Source organism: Ochotona curzoniae, unplaced genomic scaffold (assembly GCF_017591425.1).
Source record: "Ochotona curzoniae isolate NIBS_2020 unplaced genomic scaffold, NIBS_Ocur_1.0 scaffold_4937, whole genome shotgun sequence".
Classification (NCBI taxonomy): Eukaryota; Metazoa; Chordata; class Mammalia; order Lagomorpha; family Ochotonidae; genus Ochotona; species Ochotona curzoniae.
The window spans coordinates 5,932,501-5,952,202 of record NW_024467126.1 but is presented as its reverse complement, the minus strand read 5'-3'; the positions used below and the strand labels follow the sequence as shown (position 1 = coordinate 5,952,202).

Below are 19,702 nucleotides of genomic sequence, written 5' to 3'. Positions count from 1 at the left end.
GCACCTCACTGCTCACACACAGTGTACACCGCACTGCTCACACACAGTGTGCACCTGACTGCTCACACAGTGTACAACTCACTGCTCACACACAGTGTGCACCTCACTGATCACAGTGTACACCTCACTGCTCACACAGTGTGCACCTCACTGCTCACACACAGTGTGCACCTCACTGATCACAGTGTGCACCTCACTGCTCACACACAGTGTACACCTCACTGCTCACATACAGTGTGCACCTCACTGCTCACACACAGTGTACACCTCACTGATCACACAGTGTACACCTCACTGCTCACACACAGTGTGCACCTCACTGATCACAGTGTGCACCTCACTGCTCACACACAGTGTGCACCTGACCGCTCACTCACAGTATGCACCTCACTGCTCACAGTGTGCACCTCACTGCTCACACACAGTGTGCACCTCACTGCTCACACACAGTGTACACCTCACTGCTCACACACAGTGTGCACCTGACCGCTCACTCACAGTATGCACCTCACTGCTCAGTGTGCACCTCACTGCTCACATACAGTGTACACCTCACTGCTCACACACAGTGTGCACCTCACTGCTCACAGTGTGCACCTCACTGCTCACACACAGTGTGCACCTCACTGCTCACACACAGTGTGCACCTCACTGCTCACACAGTGTACACCTCACTGCTCACAGTGTGCACCTCACTGCTCACACAGTGTGCACCTCACTGATCACACACAGTGTACACCTCACTGCTCACACAGTGTGCACCTCACTGCTCACACACAGTGTGCACCTCACTGCTCACACACAGTGTACACCTCACTGCTCACACACAGTGTGCACCTGACCGCTCACTCACAGTGTGCACCTCACTGCTCACACAGTGTACACCTCACTGCTCACACACAGTGTGCACCTCACTGCTCACACACAGTATGCACCTCACTGCTCACACAGTGTGCACCTCATTGCTCACACAGTGTGCACCTCACTGCTCACACACAGTGTACACCGCACTGCTCACAGTGTGCACCTGACTGCTCACACAGTGTACACCTCACTGCTCACACACAGTGTGCACCTCACTGATCACAGTGTACACCTCACTGCTCACACAGTGTGCACCTCACTGCTCACACACAGTGTGCACCTCACTGATCACAGTGTGCACCTCACTGCTCACACACAGTGTACACCTCACTGCTCACATACAGTGTGCACCTCACTGCTCACACACAGTGTACACCTCACTGATCACACAGTGTACACCTCACTGCTCACACACAGTGTGCACCTCACTGATCACAGTGTGCACCTCACTGCTCACACACAGTGTGCACCTGACCGCTCACTCACAGTATGCACCTCACTGCTCACAGTGTGCACCTCACTGCTCACACACAGTGTGCACCTCACTGCTCACACACAGTGTACACCTCACTGCTCACACACAGTGTGCACCTGACCGCTCACTCACAGTATGCACCTCACTGCTCACAGTGTGCACCTCACTGCTCACATACAGTGTACACCTCACTGCTCACACACAGTGTGCACCTCACTGCTCACAGTGTGCACCTCACTGCTCACACACAGTGTGCACCTGACCGCTCACTCACAGTGTGCACCTGACTGCTCACACACAGTGTACACCTCACTGCTCACACACAGTGTACACCTGACTGCTCACACACAGTGTGCACCTCACTGTTCACACACAGTGTGCACCTTTGCACACACCTTCCCTCACACGCCCAGCACCATGGCTCTCCACACAGCTCGCAGACACTCACCTTCACACAGCCCTGCTCTCCCTCCCTCAGTTTTCATTCATTCATTCATTCATTCATTCATTCATATTTGCTCTCCCTCCGCCACGGAGAAGCAGTAACACAGTCTCACACACAGAATCTCTCTCCCTCACACGGTCTCTCCCTCCTTCTCCCTCTCACCCACTCCTGTGTCTCCCTCACACGGTCTCCCTCACACGGTCTCTGTCACTCACACTGTCACTCTCCCTCACTCGGTCTCTCTCTCCCTCACACGGTCTCTCTCACACGGTCTCTGTCACTCACACTGTCACTCTCCCTCACACGGTCTCTCTCTCCCTCACACTGTCTCTCTCACCCACTCTTGTCTCTCCCTCACACGGTCTCTCTCTCCCTCAGTCTCTCACACTGTCTCTCACTCACACTGTCTCTCTCCATCATACAGTCTCTCTCTCTCTCCCTCACACGGTCTCTCCATCTCTCTCCCTGTCCCCTCGGCACGGACGCCGACAGCCGCAGGGCCGACGCGGGCCTCACCTTCATGTCCGGGAGGCCGGCCGGAAGTCCCGCCCAGCACGCTCGCGCACTCTCGGGGCGCCACGCCTGCTTCCGCCCGGCCGCGCGCGGGGCACGCCGGGAGTCGGGGCATGCCGTGCGCAGACGCAGGCCGGCCCTGCTCGGGGAGGGAGGGGTTCCCTGCACCCCGAGGATGCGGCTCGCCCTGCCGCTCGTGCGGATGGCGACGGCCGCGACCCGGTCCTTGCACCGCAAGCTGCAGAGGATGGTCGGGCCCCGGGGTGGCTCGGCGTGCCCCACGCCGACCCCGGTCGTCCCACAGGGCAGGGGCGCAGCGGCTCGTCGTTCCCGCCCGTCCTCCCTGACTCAGGCTTCGTCTCTGTCTGGTCACGTTTCCTTCTCTCTCTTCCTCATGCATTCTGCTGCCCAGCATCGCTGGGTGTGCACCGACCACGTGCCTCCAAGGCATCCGAGTCAGCTCAGTGCATCCGGTCAGAGATCTGCAACGGAAAAGTCAGCTCACCGCCCCAGAATCCTTGAAAGCAAGAGACATCCCCGGGGCAGGAGGCTGTCAGCGGCCAGCCTGCCTGGGAGCACAGCGGTGCCAAGAGCCGACCGCTACCCACTGTCGGGATCAGTGCCGTGGCATGGCAGGCAGAGCCTCCACTTGCAGTGCCGGCATGCCATACGAGTGCAGATTTGAGCCCCGGCTGTGCCGCTTCTCGTCCAGCTCCCTGCCTGTGGCCTGGGAACGCAGTGATGGACAGCCCACAGGGACCTTGCACCTGTGCGGGGACCCACAGCAAGCTCCTGGCTTTAGGTTGGCCCGGCCCTGGTCTTGGTGAACCAACAGGTGGAAGTCTGATCCCTGTTGTTTTTTGAAATGTTACGTTTATTTTAACAACAGAGTTACAGAGAGAGATCTGGCATCTGCTGACTCCCTAGGCAGAGCTGTGCGGATCTGAAGCCAGGAGCTTCTGCCAGGACCCCAGACGGGCTTTACGCTTTCCCAGGTGCAGGATGCGAAACTCAAGTTACCTCCAACTGCGACTGGTGGGAGCTCTGAACTTGCATAGGGGACCCTTAAAGGAGTGTGGCAGATGCCATAGCAGCGGGAGAACACAGATTTGAAATCAGACCTTAACAGAAGGCACAGCAAGCACCCTTGGCCACAGACAAGGGCAGCCCTGAACCCCTGGCCCTGGCCCTCCCAGTGAGGGTGGGCTGAGGAGGCCCTGGCTAGGCCGTGGGCCTGGGGCCCACTACCGGGGCTCCTGTGGACACAGAACGGAGGGCAGTCCTGGGGAGTGGGGTGCTAAGAGGAGCCCCCTCCTGCCAGCTGAGGGTCCCCCGCTCCCTGGGCCAGCTGAGGGTCCCCGAGCTGAGACTGTCTCCAGGGAACCCCCAGTTACTGTGGGAAGCCCAGCCTGCGGGCACAGCCCAGGGCACTTGCACCTGTCTCTGCAGGCACCTGGTGGCCATGGCCGTGGGCTTCCGAGGCTGTTAGCGTCCTGCCTGGGCTCTCTGGGACTCCCAGCTCCTCATTTGCCGAGTCAGCACAGGCCAGCTCTTCCCGTCAGCAGCAGCAGCCTTGTGACTGACCTGGGTCACCCGTGGGGCAGGACACAACCACTGCTGCTGAGCGTATCCTGCCTGTTGGCATGGGGCGGCAGGAAGCTCCAGATGAAGGGCACAGCAGACCTCCCAGCTGCACATATCCACCCACCCCCATGCTGGGATCAGCAAAGCTGGGCTGAGAGGATGCAGCGGAAGCTTCTAGACAGTCTGGAGCCAGCACAGCAGACGTGTGCCTCCTGTGTGTGACCCCTGGCCCTGGGGCGGGTGTTGGCCCGTGCTGGGTGCCTCAGCCCTGTACAGGATTGCCTGGTCTGTGTTGTGGGTCGCGTGATGATGCCATCAGCTCAGGATACCAGGAGCCAGGTGGTCTGCCTGGGAGGGGGCTGAGTGTTGAAACGTGTACACGCTCAACAGTTGGTCTGTTCTAGGTCCTGCCTGCAGTGGCCCAGGCAGAGCACAGCTGGCCTGCCCCGGGAGCGGGTGCAGGGTGCCCCCAGCACCTGTGGGTGGGACCTGATATGGACACAGGTGTCTTGAGACAAGGAAGTTGACTTTGGCATGCAGTGCTCCCGGGTGGTCACGGGGCCCCTCAGAGGCGGGGGTCTGAGACAGACACCTGGGCAATGAGTCTGGGCTTGGGGTGCGCGCTATAGACCAGCAGCCCTGGCCACTGCTGGCAGCTGGCCCGACCAGGGCAGGGGACATGCACTTCCACAGGGCCTCCATGAGGGACTGGCCCTGCAGCCAGTCAGCCTCGGGCTTCTGGGACCTGCCACAAAGTGAAAATCTTCTTGTGCTGTCTGGAGTGTGACACTGAGCTAGCGAGAGAGGCTGGTGGTCGCCTCTCAGGTCCTCCAGCCTGCTCCAGGACAGCTTTCAGAGTCACAGCTGCTTCCTCTGTGGGGTGACCCTGCCTGGGAGCAGGCAGCTGCCACCCGCTGCCATAGGACAGGAGTCGCCTGCCGGCCTGGCCTGTCTGGCCTCAGGGCCCACAGCTACCCAGCTCTGGCCACTCTGAGCGATTTGGGGATGAATCAGCAGACAGAAAGTCTGTCCCTGTCTCTGTTCCTGCTTTCCAAACACTTTTGCAAAAAACCAAACTCCTGTGTTACTCCTCTCAACCCAGTACCCCAAACTGTGATCTGGCTCCCGGCTAGAGCTGTGCCACGTGTTAAGTTCAGATAAGGCCGTAGGAGCCCTGACCCTGGGGGGACTGGTGACCGTGGGGTCACCACAGCGGAAGAGGACACATATGTAGCAGGACACCCACCTCTGACAGCCAGGGAGAGGACTCCAGCCAGCGTTGGGAGGAAACCTGATTCTAACACTTCCCTCCCTGCTGTGTTGCCACCTGCCGGTGCTGAGCTGCAAAGGGGTCTGGGAAATGTAGTCTTTTTTCTGAGTGGCAGGAACCCTAAAGTCAGGCTCGGGGGTTATGGGCGGGAGGGGAGCCGGCCTTACACAGTGCTAGGCGTCCTGCCCACCGGGGCCAGGCGGGCGAGCATGTCCACCGTGGGGTGATGCGGTGGTCCCTGTGTACTCCCTGCCTGGGCGTCCTGCCCACATCCCTGCGTGTGCGGGATGCACTTTTGCTGACTGCTGTTCCCTCTACTTCCTCTCCACAACTGCCCAGGCTTGAGGGGCACAACAGTACAAGCTGGACATGCTTTCCCAGCCCTCCTTGCGGCCAGACCTGCCCAGGTCACGGTGGGCAGTCTCAGGCAGCCTCCCGGGAGTAAGGTAGTTCCCAGCTTTCCTCTGTTCCCGCTTTCCACTGCCTGCACATCAGAACAGATGGGCCAGCGTCCATCCAGAGAGTTCCAGAGGGAGGGGACAAGGCGACCTTCACCGTCATAGCATGGTGGCATTAAGAATGTCCCACAGTGGAAGATAAAAAGCTTATCATTTAATTCACTATGCTTAAAGCCCAGAGATCCCATACAGACGCCGGTTCTAATCCTGGCAGCCCCACTTCCCATCCAGCTCCTTGCCTGTGGCCTGGGAAAGCAGTCCAGGATAGCCCAAAGCCTTGGGACCCTGCACCCCCACGTGGGAGACCCGGAAGAGCTGGCTCCTGGCTTCGGACTGGCTCAGCTCCATGCCGGAGTCCAGCTCCAGTGGAGTTCAGAACTCGAGAAGGGTGCGTGGATGAGGCGTAAAGAGGAAAGAAATGGACCACTATGATTTTGTGATCATCATGAACAATACGGGAAAGCTGTCTGCTTTATTTATACAGCACCAGTCAAACTCTGGCTCAGACTTTTTCCATCATGGTCAAGTGGGTGTTTCTAAGGATAATTCTGCCATTTGTTTTACCTAAAAACAATAGAAATTCCTGCTACAATTCTTATTGTACAACTCAATCTTAGGTCATAAAGAAAAGGACAACCTAAAGCTCAAGGAAAGAATGAAAGCCTAAATATAAGTCCTTTGATTAGCATAAGGTCAATGGGGACAGCCAAGACAGTAGGAATAATACAAGGCCCTTTTTGCAAGACGTTATTATTGACATGAACCTCCAAGCTCACATTGAGTAAAAGGCCAGCCTCACAGCAGCAAACAATTCCTGGATGGATTAGAGTTCTTCTGCAGGGTGGTCCAGTGTCCATGCCAAGGAAGGTGGAGCTGCATTCAGGTGGTTTTAGAGACCACTGTAGGGCCCTGCCACACAGCGGGAAGTTCCTTGTGGCTCCGCCTGCAATGGAACAATACTCATCACACCTTCGTGTCCCCCACATCCACTGCACGGACCCCAACAGCTCCAGCCGTTGCAGTCACTTGGGGAGTGAGCCATCGGACGGAAGATCTTCCTCTCTGTCTCTCCTTCTCTCTGTACATCTGATTTTCCAATAAAAATAAATAAAAAAATGTCTATTGAATTGTTTGATAGAGAGACAAAGATCTTCCATCCACTGGTTCACTCCTCAATGGCTGCAACAACTGAGCTATTGCCATCTGAAGCCAGGAGCTCCATCAGAAACAGCAGGAGAGAGAGAGGTCTTCTATCCACTGGTTCACTCCCCAAATGGCCACAACAGCTAGCGCTGTGCCAGACTGAATCCAAGAACCTGGATGTCTCCCTGTGTCTCCCCTACTCCGCATCTCCCAGGTCAGACAGGGTCAGGTGTCGCAGGCAGCAGCTGAGCAGGCCGCTGGAATTGGAGGTGGAGCTGGGTGCCGATGGGCAGTGAACAAACGGGTAAGCACTTAACTGCTGAGCCCTGCTCCCTGCCAGGCGGCCTGGCATCTTCAATGGGTCCAGGGGACTCCAGCTGGCCTTCTCTGTGGATGCTGCAGGGCCACCAGACCCACCCAAGAGCCCAGGAAGACCGTGGGCCTGCTGGAAGGAGGCCTTGAGGGATGACTGGGTGGGCTCAGGCCTGAAGCTGCTGTGTGCCCGTTTGCTACCTCATGGTACCAAGCTTCCCTGAGACACCCAGCTGCAAGACAGCACCCTGCACCCCCTGGGTGCCTGTGGGCAGGGGCTGCTGCCTGGGCCCTTCTCCCAGCACCTGCTGCTTATGTCCCACAGGCTTGGCCCACAGAAAGCCCGCTTCCACTGGTCCTTCCCCATCCCAAGTGTGAGCTCTGGCTGGGGACTTGATGTCCTTGGGTCTCCAGGGGCTGGCTGGGGGCTCTTGGGAAATCAGGGTGGGTTCCCAGCTCACCCCACTGACCCCGTTCTAGTTCTGTGGAATCCCCTCCCCCTCACTGCTTTCCCATAAGACATTGGGGAGGTCATCTTCCTGTACGTTTCGCAATTGTCGGAAGGCAGCTGTGTGCAGCTCGCGGCTGCGGGAAATGAGACCTGCAATTGTGGCTTCTCCCCAACTCGGGGGGGGGGGGAGGATGGGGTCTTGTGGTCCCTCCCCCCCAGCAGTGTTTGAAGCGCGTACCCATCATTCCACCAGCATTCTGGAATATTCCTCAAGGCCTGTGCATGGTCTGTGGTGGGGGCACTCCTAGCTTTCTCTGTAACTCCTGGTCACTGGGCCCAAGGACAGCCACAACCCTGCTCCGACCAAGGCCAGGGGCTCAGGGCTACCCCCAGGCCAGGCTGCCAAGCCAGCTGTCCAGCAGGGCCATCGCGGCTGTCCTGTGACCATGGGGCCGCACAGGAGGCCTGAGCCAATTCCTGTCCGGCAAGGAAGGGTGCGCCTGTGGCACAGCCCTCTCCCTAGGTACCCACTCATGGCCCTCAAGTACCTGTGGGCATGTGGGAAACCTCAGCCCCTCTCTTACCATGGCCAGCAGCGGGTGAGTGATGTGGGACCAACGTCCAGGTCAGGCAACCTCAAAAGCAAAGCTATTTCCCAGTGTAACTGAGGCAAGGGGTGCCCGTGTGGACCCGGATTGAGGCTGGGGTGGCCAGGAGCCTCAGGAAGGCCTGGGCATCCTGGAGGGTGATGGTGCTGTCACCCATGCGGACCCTGAGATAGCAATGCCAGCTCCAGTCTGTCCTGTGAGCAGGGGCAGCCTGCTGGTCCTCCGGCCTGGGGAGCCCACTGACTGCACCCCATCCAGTCCTGATCTGCCTGCCCTCTGGGTCAGGGCACGGTAGATCCGATGGGGGGGGGGGTGCTGCCTGCCTTCCAGGTCGGGGTGTGGCAGGCCTGATGGGGGATCAGGCTGAGAAGCATCCCAGGCCCCCTCCTCCATCAAGAGGGCAGTGTGGGACCCCAGGAAGCTCCCTGACCCCAAGGAGTCCTCTGTGGGCCTGTCCGGGAAGCTGGTGGGCTCAGCTGCCCCCGCCCCCCGGCATTGGGGTTGCTGTGAGGTGCCTGATCATGTCCCTTCCTGCTCCCAGCAGGTTCCAGTGGGTTGGGGCAGGGACAAAGGTCTAGCTGGTGGGGCTGGGCCAGTTCCAGCTTCCTCTTCCAGGCCCAGCAGCAGGGCCATCTGCTCTGCAAACAGACTCCCTGGGGGCCCCTCCCCTCGCTGGCAGCAGAGGCAAGGGGGGCCAGGGCTGGGTGTGTGTGTGTGGGTGTGTGGGTGTGAGTGTAGGGCGGCTACTCCTGCAATCTCCCGGGCTGTGGGGAGGATTTCCTCACTGGAGCCAGGAACTGCTGAGGGTTGGACCCTTGGCCCCCTGGCCCTGACTTCCTCCCGGGGCCGGTTCACCAGGGGCAGGGCTGGGCGCGCACAGTCTGATGTCTGCCGGTCATTGTCCAGGTTAATGTATTTATGAGTCCAGCTAGGAAAAAGGAGGAGAGGCAGGGCATCAAGCCCACATCCAGGGTCAGTCCTGAGTCTCCCCGTAAACCTCCCTTTGCGCTCGCTGTCTGCAGCAGCAACAGCATCGGACCCCGGCCCGCCCCACAGCGGTTGCCGGTGCGGGGACGCGAACCCGCGGTCACAACCTCCACGGCGGCCCCGGCCGCCCTCGACGTGCTCGTGCTCGCGCCGCCGTGCGCGCTCGCGCGGGCGTCGTGCGTGTGCGTGCGCGTGCGCGGCGGCCCGGCCCGCGGCGCTCGGGCCTGAGGCGGCTGCTGCTTGGCGGCGGGGACGGCTCCTCCGCCCGGGGCCCCAAGATGCCGGCCGTGTCCAAGGGGGACGGGATGCGGGGCCTGGCGGTCTTCATCTCTGACATCCGCAACTGTGAGTGCCGGGGGCGCGGGCGGCCGGGGGCGCGGGGTGTGGAGGTCGGGGGCTCGGGAGGCCGGGGGCCCGGGGCGCGGGATGCGGGGTGCAGGGTGCAGGGCCCGGGGTGCGGGGCGCGGGGTGCGCCGTGCGGGGCAGGGGGTGCAGGGTGCAGGGCCTGGAGTGCGTGACGCGGAGTGCGTGGCGCGGGGTGCAGGGCCCGGGGTGCGTGGCACGGGGCGCGGGGTGCAGGGCGTGGTGTGTGGGGTATGGGGCGCAGGTGGCCATGGGCGCAGGGTGCGGGGCAGGGGGTGCCGGCGGCCCGGGGCGCAGGCTGCAGGCGGGGCGGAACTGTGGGGGCGCGGGGCGTGCGGGGCGCGGCTCGGCAGTGCTGTGCGGTCCAAGCGCCCCTCCCCAGCATGATGTCATCTGCCTCCAGCTGGGCGGCTTTTAACCAAAGTGCGCGGATGGTGGCTGTGGGAGGGGGCGCCGGCTCACCCATTGGGATCCCTGGGACTCGTGCCCCTCCCCCCGGGAGTCGCTCCACAGGCGGGTGGCTGGCACGGCCTCCCACCCCCAGCTGGTCCCCTTGGCGCGGGAAAAAGCCTCACCTCGCAGAGGGAGACGGACCCAGCGGGCTTGGCCTGGACAGTGGGCTGCAGGGTGGACTGGGAGCCAGCTGCAGAGTGGACGGCGTGGAGTGGGCTGTAGGGTGCACGCCTGGGGAGCAGGCTGCGGGGTGGACCGGGAGTGAGCTGTAGGGTGGATGGCCTGGGAATACATTACTGGGTGGATGGAGAGCAGGTTGTGGGGTGGGCAGTGTGGAGAGTGGGGTGGACGGTCCAGGGAGCAGGCTGTGGGGTGGACCGGTAGTGGGCTGCAGGGTAGACAGCATGGAGAACAGGCTGTGGGGTGGATGGGGAGTGGGCTGTACAGTGGATGGCCTGGGGAATGGGCTGCAGGGTGGACGGTGTGGTGAGCCGGCTGCAGGGTGGATGGGGAACGGGCTGTGGAGTGGACGGCCTGGGGAGCCACCTGTTGGGTGGACGGTCCAGGGAGCAGGCTGTGAGGTGGACAGTCCGGGGAGCGGGCTGCTGGCTGGACGGTTTGGAGAGCGGGCTGTGGGGTGGACGGCCAAGGGTGCAGGGCCAGTTCCAGCTTCCTCTTCGGCCAGCAGCAGGGCCATCTGCAGGGTGGGACAGCCTAGACAGCGAGCTGCAGGGTGGACGGCCCGGGGATCCGGCCGACGGGTGTGGAGAGCTGGCTGCAGGGTGGATGCCCTGGGCTGGGCACCTGAGCCCCCACAGTCCACCCTCCTTACTGAACTGAGGAAAACAAGTGATTTCCCCTGGGGATGCCCCTCCTTTTCCGGCTAGTGGGGCTGGAGTCCACTCAGTGGTTCCCTGTGGCCTCTGGGTGAATGCCTGCCTGGTGGGCCCCCTTGGTGTCCCTGGAAGAACCCCCAAGTCGGCCCGACTCTGCAGAAAATCGGGTTCCCGAGGCACCTGCGTGCAGGCAGGCTTCTCCCCTTCTCTCACCTTTGGGGGCCGTGTTGTGACCAGGACTGCACCGGGCAGGGTGCTGAGGGCAGCTGGTCATCCTCCAGCATGCGGTATGTTACAGGTTTGCAGGGTGGGTCACCAGTGCTGAGGGGACCTTCCGTCGTGTGCCTTGCAGGAGGGGGCTGATGCCTGTGGAGGTCCAGTGCTGTCCCCATGGGTGGGCAGCATTGTCTCTGGCTGGGAGCACCGGGCCGGAGGAACCTCAGGCAGCCAGCACTGTGGCCCCTTTCTCGGAGATGTGTCTGATTGGCTGTTGTTTCCCAGTCTCCCTCCGGCCTGTGGGGGGCGCAGTTATCCAATGCGTGATGTGGGGGCCCTATCTGCCTCGCTCCTCCTGCCCCTTCTGGGGGTGGTGTGTACCCCGCTGAACAAAGAAAGCCTTGCTGGGGGCTTCCGGGCTGGCTCTGTCCAAAGTGTTTTGCAGGCTGGGGGTTGGGGCGCGAGGTGTTCTGGGAGGCTCATCTCCTGTACAGCGCGTGGGCCTGCTGATCCGAACCTGACTCCTGTGTGCCCCAGAGCTGGGCTAATGCTGCTCCTAGGCCTGCCACTCAGTCTGCGTTTTGTGTCCCTGGGTGAAGGTGGGTGACGGGAGAGCAGGCATCCTCCGTTTAACTGACAGTGTGGGGGTGGGGAGGGCCAGTTTGGACCTGATGTCTGTGGTGTCCCCCAGGGGGAGGCGGGCAGGAACCGCTGGACCTGCTCACCTGCAGTGCTGGGGGCCTCACTCCTCCCAGGCCCCTCACTCCTCCCAAGCCCCTCCCGCGTTGGAAGGAGCCTTGACTGGGACCACTCAGACTTGCCGCTCCATGGCTCAGGTAGCTGATGGACTTAGCATGCTATGAGGTTGCCATGATCCTTCCTGAGTCGCTTCGCCTTGGGGGTGTGAGGGCTGTGGTTAGAAGCAGAGCCTTCCGAGCTCTGGAAATTCTGAACGTTTGTTTAGAAGACTGTGATAGGAGGGAGAGTTCTCTTCTGTCCATGGTTCACTCCCACATGCTTGCACCTGCTGGAGCTGGGCCAGAGGATCCGCCTCCAGGTAGATGAGGGTCAGTGCGTGCAGCTCAGCCCTCCGTGCTGGACTGGACTGGAACCCAGGCCCCAGGGGAGAGGAGCAGGTGTCCCAACCCTTGCAGGAAATGCCTGTCCTCTTCTTCGCTTTCGACAACAGTGGCAGGAAATGGTAGCTTTTGATTCCATCCATTTTTAAAATAATTCCTCATGCTGGAATGATGGTGGACGCAGAGGAGACCGTGGGGAAGGGGACAGGCAGGTGTATGTTCACATGGGCCTCTGTCCTTGTGGGCACTTTCATCATGGTACAAGAATCTGGCCAGTTGAGAATCCATCGTGTCATGCGATCTTGCTCTGTGTGTGACACGTGCTCCTGTGAGTGTGACACGTCTCCAATGAGTAACATGTGACATGTGCACCAATAGGTGTGACACGTCTCCTGTGTGTCATATACTCCTGTGTGACATATACTCCTGTGAGTGTGACACGTGCTCCTGTGAGTGTGACACGTCTCCCGTGAGTGTGACATGTGACATGTGCACCAATAGGTGTGACACGTCTCCTGTGTGTCATATACTCCTGTGTGACATATACTCCTGTGAGTGTGACACGTGCTCCTGTGAGTGTGACACGTGCTCCTGTGTGTGACACGTCTCCTGTGAGTGTGACGCGTGCTCCTGTGTGTGACACGTGCTCCTGTGTGTGACACGTCTCCCGTGAGTGTGACATGTCTCCTGAGTGTGATACGTCTCCTGTGAGTGTGACACGTCTCCTGTGAGTGACACGTGCTCCGGTGAGTGTGACACGTCTCCTGTGAGTGTGACACGTCTCCTGTGAGTGTGACACGTGCTCCTGTGTGTGACATATACTCCTGTGAGTGTGACATATACTCCTGTGAGTGTGACACGTGCTCCTGTGAGTGTGACACGTGCTCCTGTGAGTGTGACATGTCTCCTGTGAGTGACATATACTCCTGTGTGACACGTGCTCCTGTGAGTGTGACACGTGCTCCTGTGAGTGTGACACGTCTCCTGTGTGTGTAACACGTGCTCCTGTGTGTGTCATATACTCCTGTGTGACATATACTCCTGTGTGTGACACATCTCCTGTGAGTGTGACACGTCTCCTGTGAGTGTGACACGTGCTCCTGTGTGTGACATATACTCCTGTGAGTGTGACATATACTCCTGTGAGTGTGACACGTGCTCCTGTGAGTGTGACACGTGCTCCTGTGAGTGTGACACGTCTCCTGTGAGTGACATATACTCCTGTGAGTGTGACATATACTCCTGTGAGTGTGACACGTGCTCCTGTGAGTGTGACACGTGCTCCTGTGAGTGTGACACGTCTCCTGTGTGTGTAACACGTGCTCCTGTGTGTGTCATATACTCCTGTGTGACATATACTCCTGTGTGTGACACATCTCCTGTGAGTGTGACACGTCTCCTGTGAGTGTGACACGTGCTCCTGTGTGTGACATATACTCCTGTGAGTGTGACATATACTCCTGTGAGTGTGACACGTGCTCCTGTGAGTGTGACACGTGCTCCTGTGAGTGTGACACGTCTCCTGTGAGTGACATATACTCCTGTGAGTGTGACATATACTCCTGTGAGTGTGACACGTGCTCCTGTGAGTGTGACACGTGCTCCTGTGAGTGTGACACGTCTCCTGTGTGTGTAACACGTGCTCCTGTGTGTGTCATATACTCCTGTGTGACATATACTCCTGTGTGTGACACATCTCCTGTGAGTGTGACACGTCTCCTGTGAGTGTGACACGTGCTCCTGTGTGTGACACGTCTTCTGTGAGTGACACGTCTCCTGTGTGTGACACATCTCCTGTGAGTGTGACACGTCTCCTGTGAGTGTGACGCGTGCTCCTGTGTGTGACATATACTCCTGTGAGTGTGACATATACTCCTGTGAGTGTGACACGTGCTCCTGTGAGTGTGACACGTGCTCCTGTGAGTGTGACACGTCTCCTGTGTGTGTAACACGTGCTCCTGTGTGTGTCATATACTCCTGTGTGACATATACTCCTGTGTGTGACACATCTCCCGTGAGTGTGACACGTCTCCTGTGAGTGTGACACGTGCTCCTGTGTGTGACACGTCTTCTGTGAGTGACACGTCTCCTGTGTGTGACACATCTCCTGTGAGTGTGACACGTCTCCTGTGAGTGTGACGCGTGCTCCTGTGTGTGACACGTCTTCTGTGTATGACATGTCTCCTGTGAGTGACACGTCTCCTGTGAGTGTGACATATACTCCTGTGAGTGTGACACATGCTCCTATCAGTGTGACACATGCTCCTATGAGTGTGACACGTCTCCTGTGAGTGTGACACGTCTCCTGTGTGTGTAACACGTGCTCCTGTGTGTGACACGTGCTCCTGTGTGACATATACTCCTGTGTGTGACACGTCTCCTGTGAGTGTGACACGTGCTCCTGTGTGTGACACGTGCTCCTGAGTGTGATACGTCTCCTGTGTGACATGTCTCCTGTGAGTGTGACACGTCTCCTAAGTGTGACACGTCTCCTGTGAGTGACACGTCTCCTGAGTGTGACACGTCTCCTGAGTGTGACACGTCTCCTGTGAGTGACACGTCTCCTGAGTGTGACACGTGCTTCTGTGTGTGACACGTGCTCCTGTGTGTGACACGTGCTCCTGTGTGTGACATATACTCCTGTGAGTGTGACATATACTTCTGTGTGACACGTGCTCCTGTGAGTGTGACATGTGCTCCTGTGAGTGTGACACGTCTCCTGTGTGTGTAACACGTGCTCCTGTGTGTGACACATCTCCTGTGTGACATATACTCCTGTGTGTGACACGTCTCCTGTGAGTGTGACACGTGCTCCTGTGTGTGACACGTGCTCCTGAGTGTGATACATCTCCTGTGTGACACGTCTCCTGTGTGAGTGTGACACGTCTCCTGAGTGTGACACGTCTCCTGTGAGTGACACGTCTCCTGAGTGTGACACGTCTCCTGTGAGTGACACGTCTCCTGTGTGTGACACATCTCCTGTGAGTGTGACACGTCTCCTGTGAGTGTGACGCGTGCTCCTGTGTGTGACACGTCTTCTGTGTATGACATGTCTCCTGTGAGTGACACGTCTCCTGTGAGTGTGACATATACTCCTGTGAGTGTGACACATGCTCCTATCAGTGTGACACATGCTCCTATGAGTGTGACACGTCTCCTGTGTGTGACACGTCTCCTGAGTGTGACACGTCTCCTGTGAGTGTGACATATACTCCTGTGAGTGTGACACGTGCTCCTGTGAGTGTGACACGTCTCCTGTGAGTGTGACACGTCTCCTGTGTGTGTAACACGTGCTCCTGTGTGTGACACGTGCTCCTGTGTGACATATACTCCTGTGTGTGACACGTCTCCTGTGAGTGTGACACGTGCTCCTGTGTGTGACACGTGCTCCTGAGTGTGATACGTCTCCTGTGTGACACGTCTCCTGTGAGTGTGACACGTCTCCTAAGTGTGACACGTCTCCTGTGAGTGACACGTCTCCTGAGTGTGACACGTCTCCTGAGTGTGACACGTCTCCTGTGAGTGACACGTCTCCTGAGTGTGACACGTGCTTCTGTGTGTGACACGTGCTCCTGTGTGTGACACGTGCTCCTGTGTGTGACATATACTCCTGTGAGTGTGACATATACTTCTGTGTGACACGTGCTCCTGTGAGTGTGACATGTGCTCCTGTGAGTGTGACACGTCTCCTGTGTGTGTAACACGTGCTCCTGTGAGTGTGACACGTCTCCTGTGAGTGTGACACGTCTCCTGTGTGTGTAACACGTGCTCCTGTGTGTGACACGTGCTCCTGTGTGTGACACGTGCTCCTGAGTGTGATACATCTCCTGTGTGACACGTCTCCTGTGTGAGTGTGACACGTCTCCTGAGTGTGACACGTCTCCTGTGAGTGACACGTCTCCTGAGTGTGACACGTCTCCTGAGTGTGACACGTCTCCTGTGAGTGACACGTCTCCTGTGAGTGTGACACGTCTCCTGAGTGTGACGCGTGCTCCTGTGAGTGACACGTCTCCTGTGAGTGTGACACGTGCTCCTGTGAGTGTGACACGTGCTCCTGTGTGTGACATGTGCTCCTGAATGTGACACGTCTCCTGTGTGTGACACGTCTCCTGAGTGTGACACGTGCTCCTGTGAGTGTGACGCGTGCTCCTGTGTGTGACACGTCTCCTGTGAGTGTGACACGTGCTCCTGTGAGTGTGACGCGTGCTCCTGTGTGTGACACGTCTCCTGTGAGTGTGACACGTGCTCCTCTGTGTGACATGTGCTCCTGAATGTAACACGTCTCCTGTGTGTGACACGTCTCCTGTGTGTGACACGTCTCCTGTGAGTGTGACATGTCTCCTGTGTGTGACACGTCTCCTGTGTGTGACACGTCTCCTGTGAGTGTGACACGTCTCCTGAGTGTGACACGTCTCCTGTGTGTGACACGTCTCCTGTGAGTGACCCGTCTCCTGTGTATGACATGTCTCCTGTGAGTGTGACACGTGCTCCTGTGTGTGACACGTCTCCTGTGAGTGACCCGTCTCCTGTGTATGACACGTCTCCTGTGAGTGTGACACGTGCTCCTCTGTGTGACATGTGCTCCTGAATGTGACACGTCTCCTGTGTGTGACACGTCTCCTGTGTGTGACACGTCTCCTGTGAGTGTGACATGTCTCCTGTGAGTGTGACATATACTCCTGTGAGTGTGACACGTGCTCCTGTGAGTGTGACACGTCTCCTGAGTGTGACACGTGCTCCTGTGAGTGTGACACGTCTCCTGAGTGTGACACGTGCTCCTGTGAGTGTGACACGTCTCCTGAGTGTGACACGTGCTCCTATGAGTGTGACACGTCTCCTGTGTGTGTGACATGTCTCCTGTGTGTGTGACACGTCTCCTGTGAGTGACGCGTCTCCTGTGAGTGTGACACGTGCTCCTGTGAGTGTGACACGTCTCCTGAGTGTGACACGTGCTCCTATGAGTGTGACACGTCTCCTGTGAGTGTGACACGTCTCCTGTGAGTGACACGTCTCCTGTGAGTGTGACACATCTCCTGTGAGTGTGACACGTCTCCTGAGTGTGACACGTGCTCCTATGAGTGTGACACGTCTCCTGTGTGTGACATGTGCTCCTGAGTGTGTTTTGGGGGACAGTTGTCTGCATTTTCAGCCCAGATAGCTTTGGGTGTCATAACCTGAGTCAGTGTGACGAGGTGGTGTGTCATTTGCAGCTGGGCTCCGTTGGGCCTCCTCAAGTTGCCTGTCAGTGTTGAGCTAATCTCCTTGATCTCATCTCACCGATGCCATAGGAGTGCAGTGTGGGGCTGGAACAAACCTTAATTGTTGGTTTTTATTCAAATGGCAGGGAGAGAAAACTCAGAGGATGCCGTGCACGGGTTCAGTCCCTAAGTTTGGGCTGTGCTGAAGCCAGGGGCTGGAGAGCCGTTTGGGCCTCCCACCTGGGTGGGCGGGACCACGCACTTGTGCCGTCAGCTGCTGGCCCCCGGGGTGTGTCCAGCAGTAGCCAGGCGTGCTGCAGTGGGGTGCAGGCCACCCTCTTGGTACCTTTGCTCCCATGCCACTTGTCCCCCTTTCCAACATCTTGACAGGCCAAGCTCCTGCCTTGTGACCTCTAACTGGCTTTTCTTTCTTTTTCAAAGATTTATTCATTTTACTGGAAATCAGGAGTTATAGAAAAAGAGAGAGAGAGTGCTGTCTTCATCTGATGGTCCATTCCCCGCATGGCCGCCATGGCTGGTCCAGCCTGAAGCCAGGAGCCAGGAGCTCTCCCAGATCTCCCACGTGGGTGCAGGGTCCCAAGGCTTTGGGCCGTCCTTCACTGCTTTCCCAGGCCACAAGCAGGGAGCTGGATGGGAAGCAGGGCTGCCGGAATGTGAACCGGTGCCCGTATGTGATGCTGGTGCAACGGGCAGAGCAGTGGGCTGACCAGCGCTGGTGGTTGGCTTTTGTCACCCTGAATAGCCTTGTGGAGGCTGATCTCAACTTGTAGCTTCTTGCTCATGCAAAAGGCTCCCCAGAAGGACATAGAGCATGTGGTAGAACTGTGAGGAGAAGCGGAGTCTTGCTGCCCCTTCAGTTCTCCTGGTGGCTTTGCATGAGCGCCACACTTGACCAAACCTGAACTGACTTGGGTCTGCACATGTGCACGGGCTGTGGGGCGGCCGGCTCGAGAGCCTTGTGAGCTTTGTAGGACTGGGTCTTGGTTTTAGTCTTCCTGGTCAGGCGGGCAGGTGTGGTGGTGCTGGGTTGGGTGAGTGGTAAGCTGGGCAGTCCACTCGCAGGGTTATGCAGATGTGGGGAGCCCCATGCTGGGGCTGCTGTCTATGCGACATCCATTGAGACTGCGATGGAGGGGAGAGGCCTTGGGCCAGTGGTCAGGAGACGTTGCCTCGCGTCTGCCTGTGCCCCTTCTGTGGTACCTGGAGGTGTCCTGTGTCTTTCCGCTGGGTGCTCAGCTCCAGGAAGAGGGGCACTGGCAGGGTTCCTGTGCTCTTGAATAAGGCCTGGCCCCAGGGGAGGCCTAACAGACCCTCCTCTCAGGTCAGGCTGCTTTCTGGGGCTCTGCTGAGGCTGGACACCTGCTCCTACCAGTGGGCACAGTTCTCATCCCCCTGCTGGCAGCTGTCCATGTCAGGACCTTGTGGGTGAGTTCCTGGGTTGGGTGGGACTTGTGCAATCCCTAAAACTCCAGTTCAGTTACAGCAGAGGGAGAGATTGTAGTTTGTCGTGGACTGTGCCGGGTGTGGGCCAACACGTGTGAGCCTGACTCCCACCATGCTTGAGCAAGGTCCCTGTTAGGGGGTGTGGGCCGACACGCGTGAGCCTGAATGCCGCCATGCTTGAGCAAGGTCCCTGTTAGGGGGCGTGGGCTGACATGCGTGAGCCTGACTCCCACCATGCTTGAGCAAGGTCCCTGTTAGGGGGTGTGGGCCGACACGCGTGAGCCTGAATGCCGCCATGCTTGAGCAAGGTCCCTGTTAGGGGGTGTGGGCCGACACGCGTGAGCCTGAATGCCGCCATGCTTGAGCAAGGTCCCTGTTAGGGGGCGTGGGCCGAAACGCGTGAGCCTGACTCCCACCATGCTTGAGCAAGGTCCCTGTTAGGCACGGCCGCCCTCCCTCACGGAGCTGCAGGCTGACAAGGTAAAGTTGTGCAGTGCTGAGCTTGGACCCCAGGAGTCTTTTTGTTTGTTTGTTTTGTTTTTCCTTTGAAGCAGTATTATTCATTTGTTTATTTGTAAGTCAGAGTTGCACGGTGAGAGAGAGGGCCATTGCTCATGTGCTGGTTACTCCCTGAAAGGCCACAGTGGCCAGCGCTGGGCTGACAGGAAGCCGGAAGCCAGGAGCCAGGCATCTCGACTGGGTCTCCCACAGGGATGCAGGCACTCCTGAACTTGAGCTGTCGTCTCTGGTCTCCAAGTGTATCAGTAGGAAGCTGGACTGATGTGGACAAGGGGCTTGCTTGCTCTCTGGGAGACAGCTCTCCCAAGTGGCTGCTTAGCCCACTGCCCCATGATGCCCTAGCTGCCCTGGGCTGGTTCCAGGAGGTACTATGGGCTGGTCCCAGCCGCCTGCAGGAGCCCGGGAGGCAGGACACAGTTGGACCCTAACTAGGCACCTGCTGGCCGAGGGGCGGGGGGGGACTC

General features: G+C 58.6%; 2 protein-coding genes across 4 annotated transcripts in view; one reads left to right on the top strand and one right to left on the bottom strand.

Annotated features, from left to right (window-relative positions):
* CHID1 (chitinase domain containing 1) overlaps positions 1-5,151 on the bottom strand; it is a 29,561-nt gene extending 24,410 nt beyond the window's left edge. The window contains exon 1 of one of the 2 annotated variants that reach the window (XM_040970733.1): positions 5,128-5,151. The gene's annotated coding sequence lies outside the window, so the exon portion shown is untranslated. Of the gene's footprint in view, positions 1-2,300; positions 2,766-5,127 lie in introns of those variants that run through there. The other variant, XM_040970732.1, reaches the window with a different exon arrangement.
* A 4,187-nt stretch (positions 5,152-9,338) lies between these two features.
* AP2A2 (adaptor related protein complex 2 subunit alpha 2) overlaps positions 9,339-19,702 on the top strand; it is a 67,264-nt gene continuing 56,900 nt past the window's right edge. The window contains exon 1 of one of the 2 annotated variants that reach the window (XM_040971134.1): positions 9,339-9,455. In XM_040971134.1, coding sequence (XP_040827068.1) covers positions 9,389-9,455 — 67 coding nt within the window. In that variant the 5' untranslated portion in view covers positions 9,339-9,388. The remainder of the gene's footprint in view (positions 9,456-19,702) is intronic. The other variant, XM_040971135.1, reaches the window with a different exon arrangement.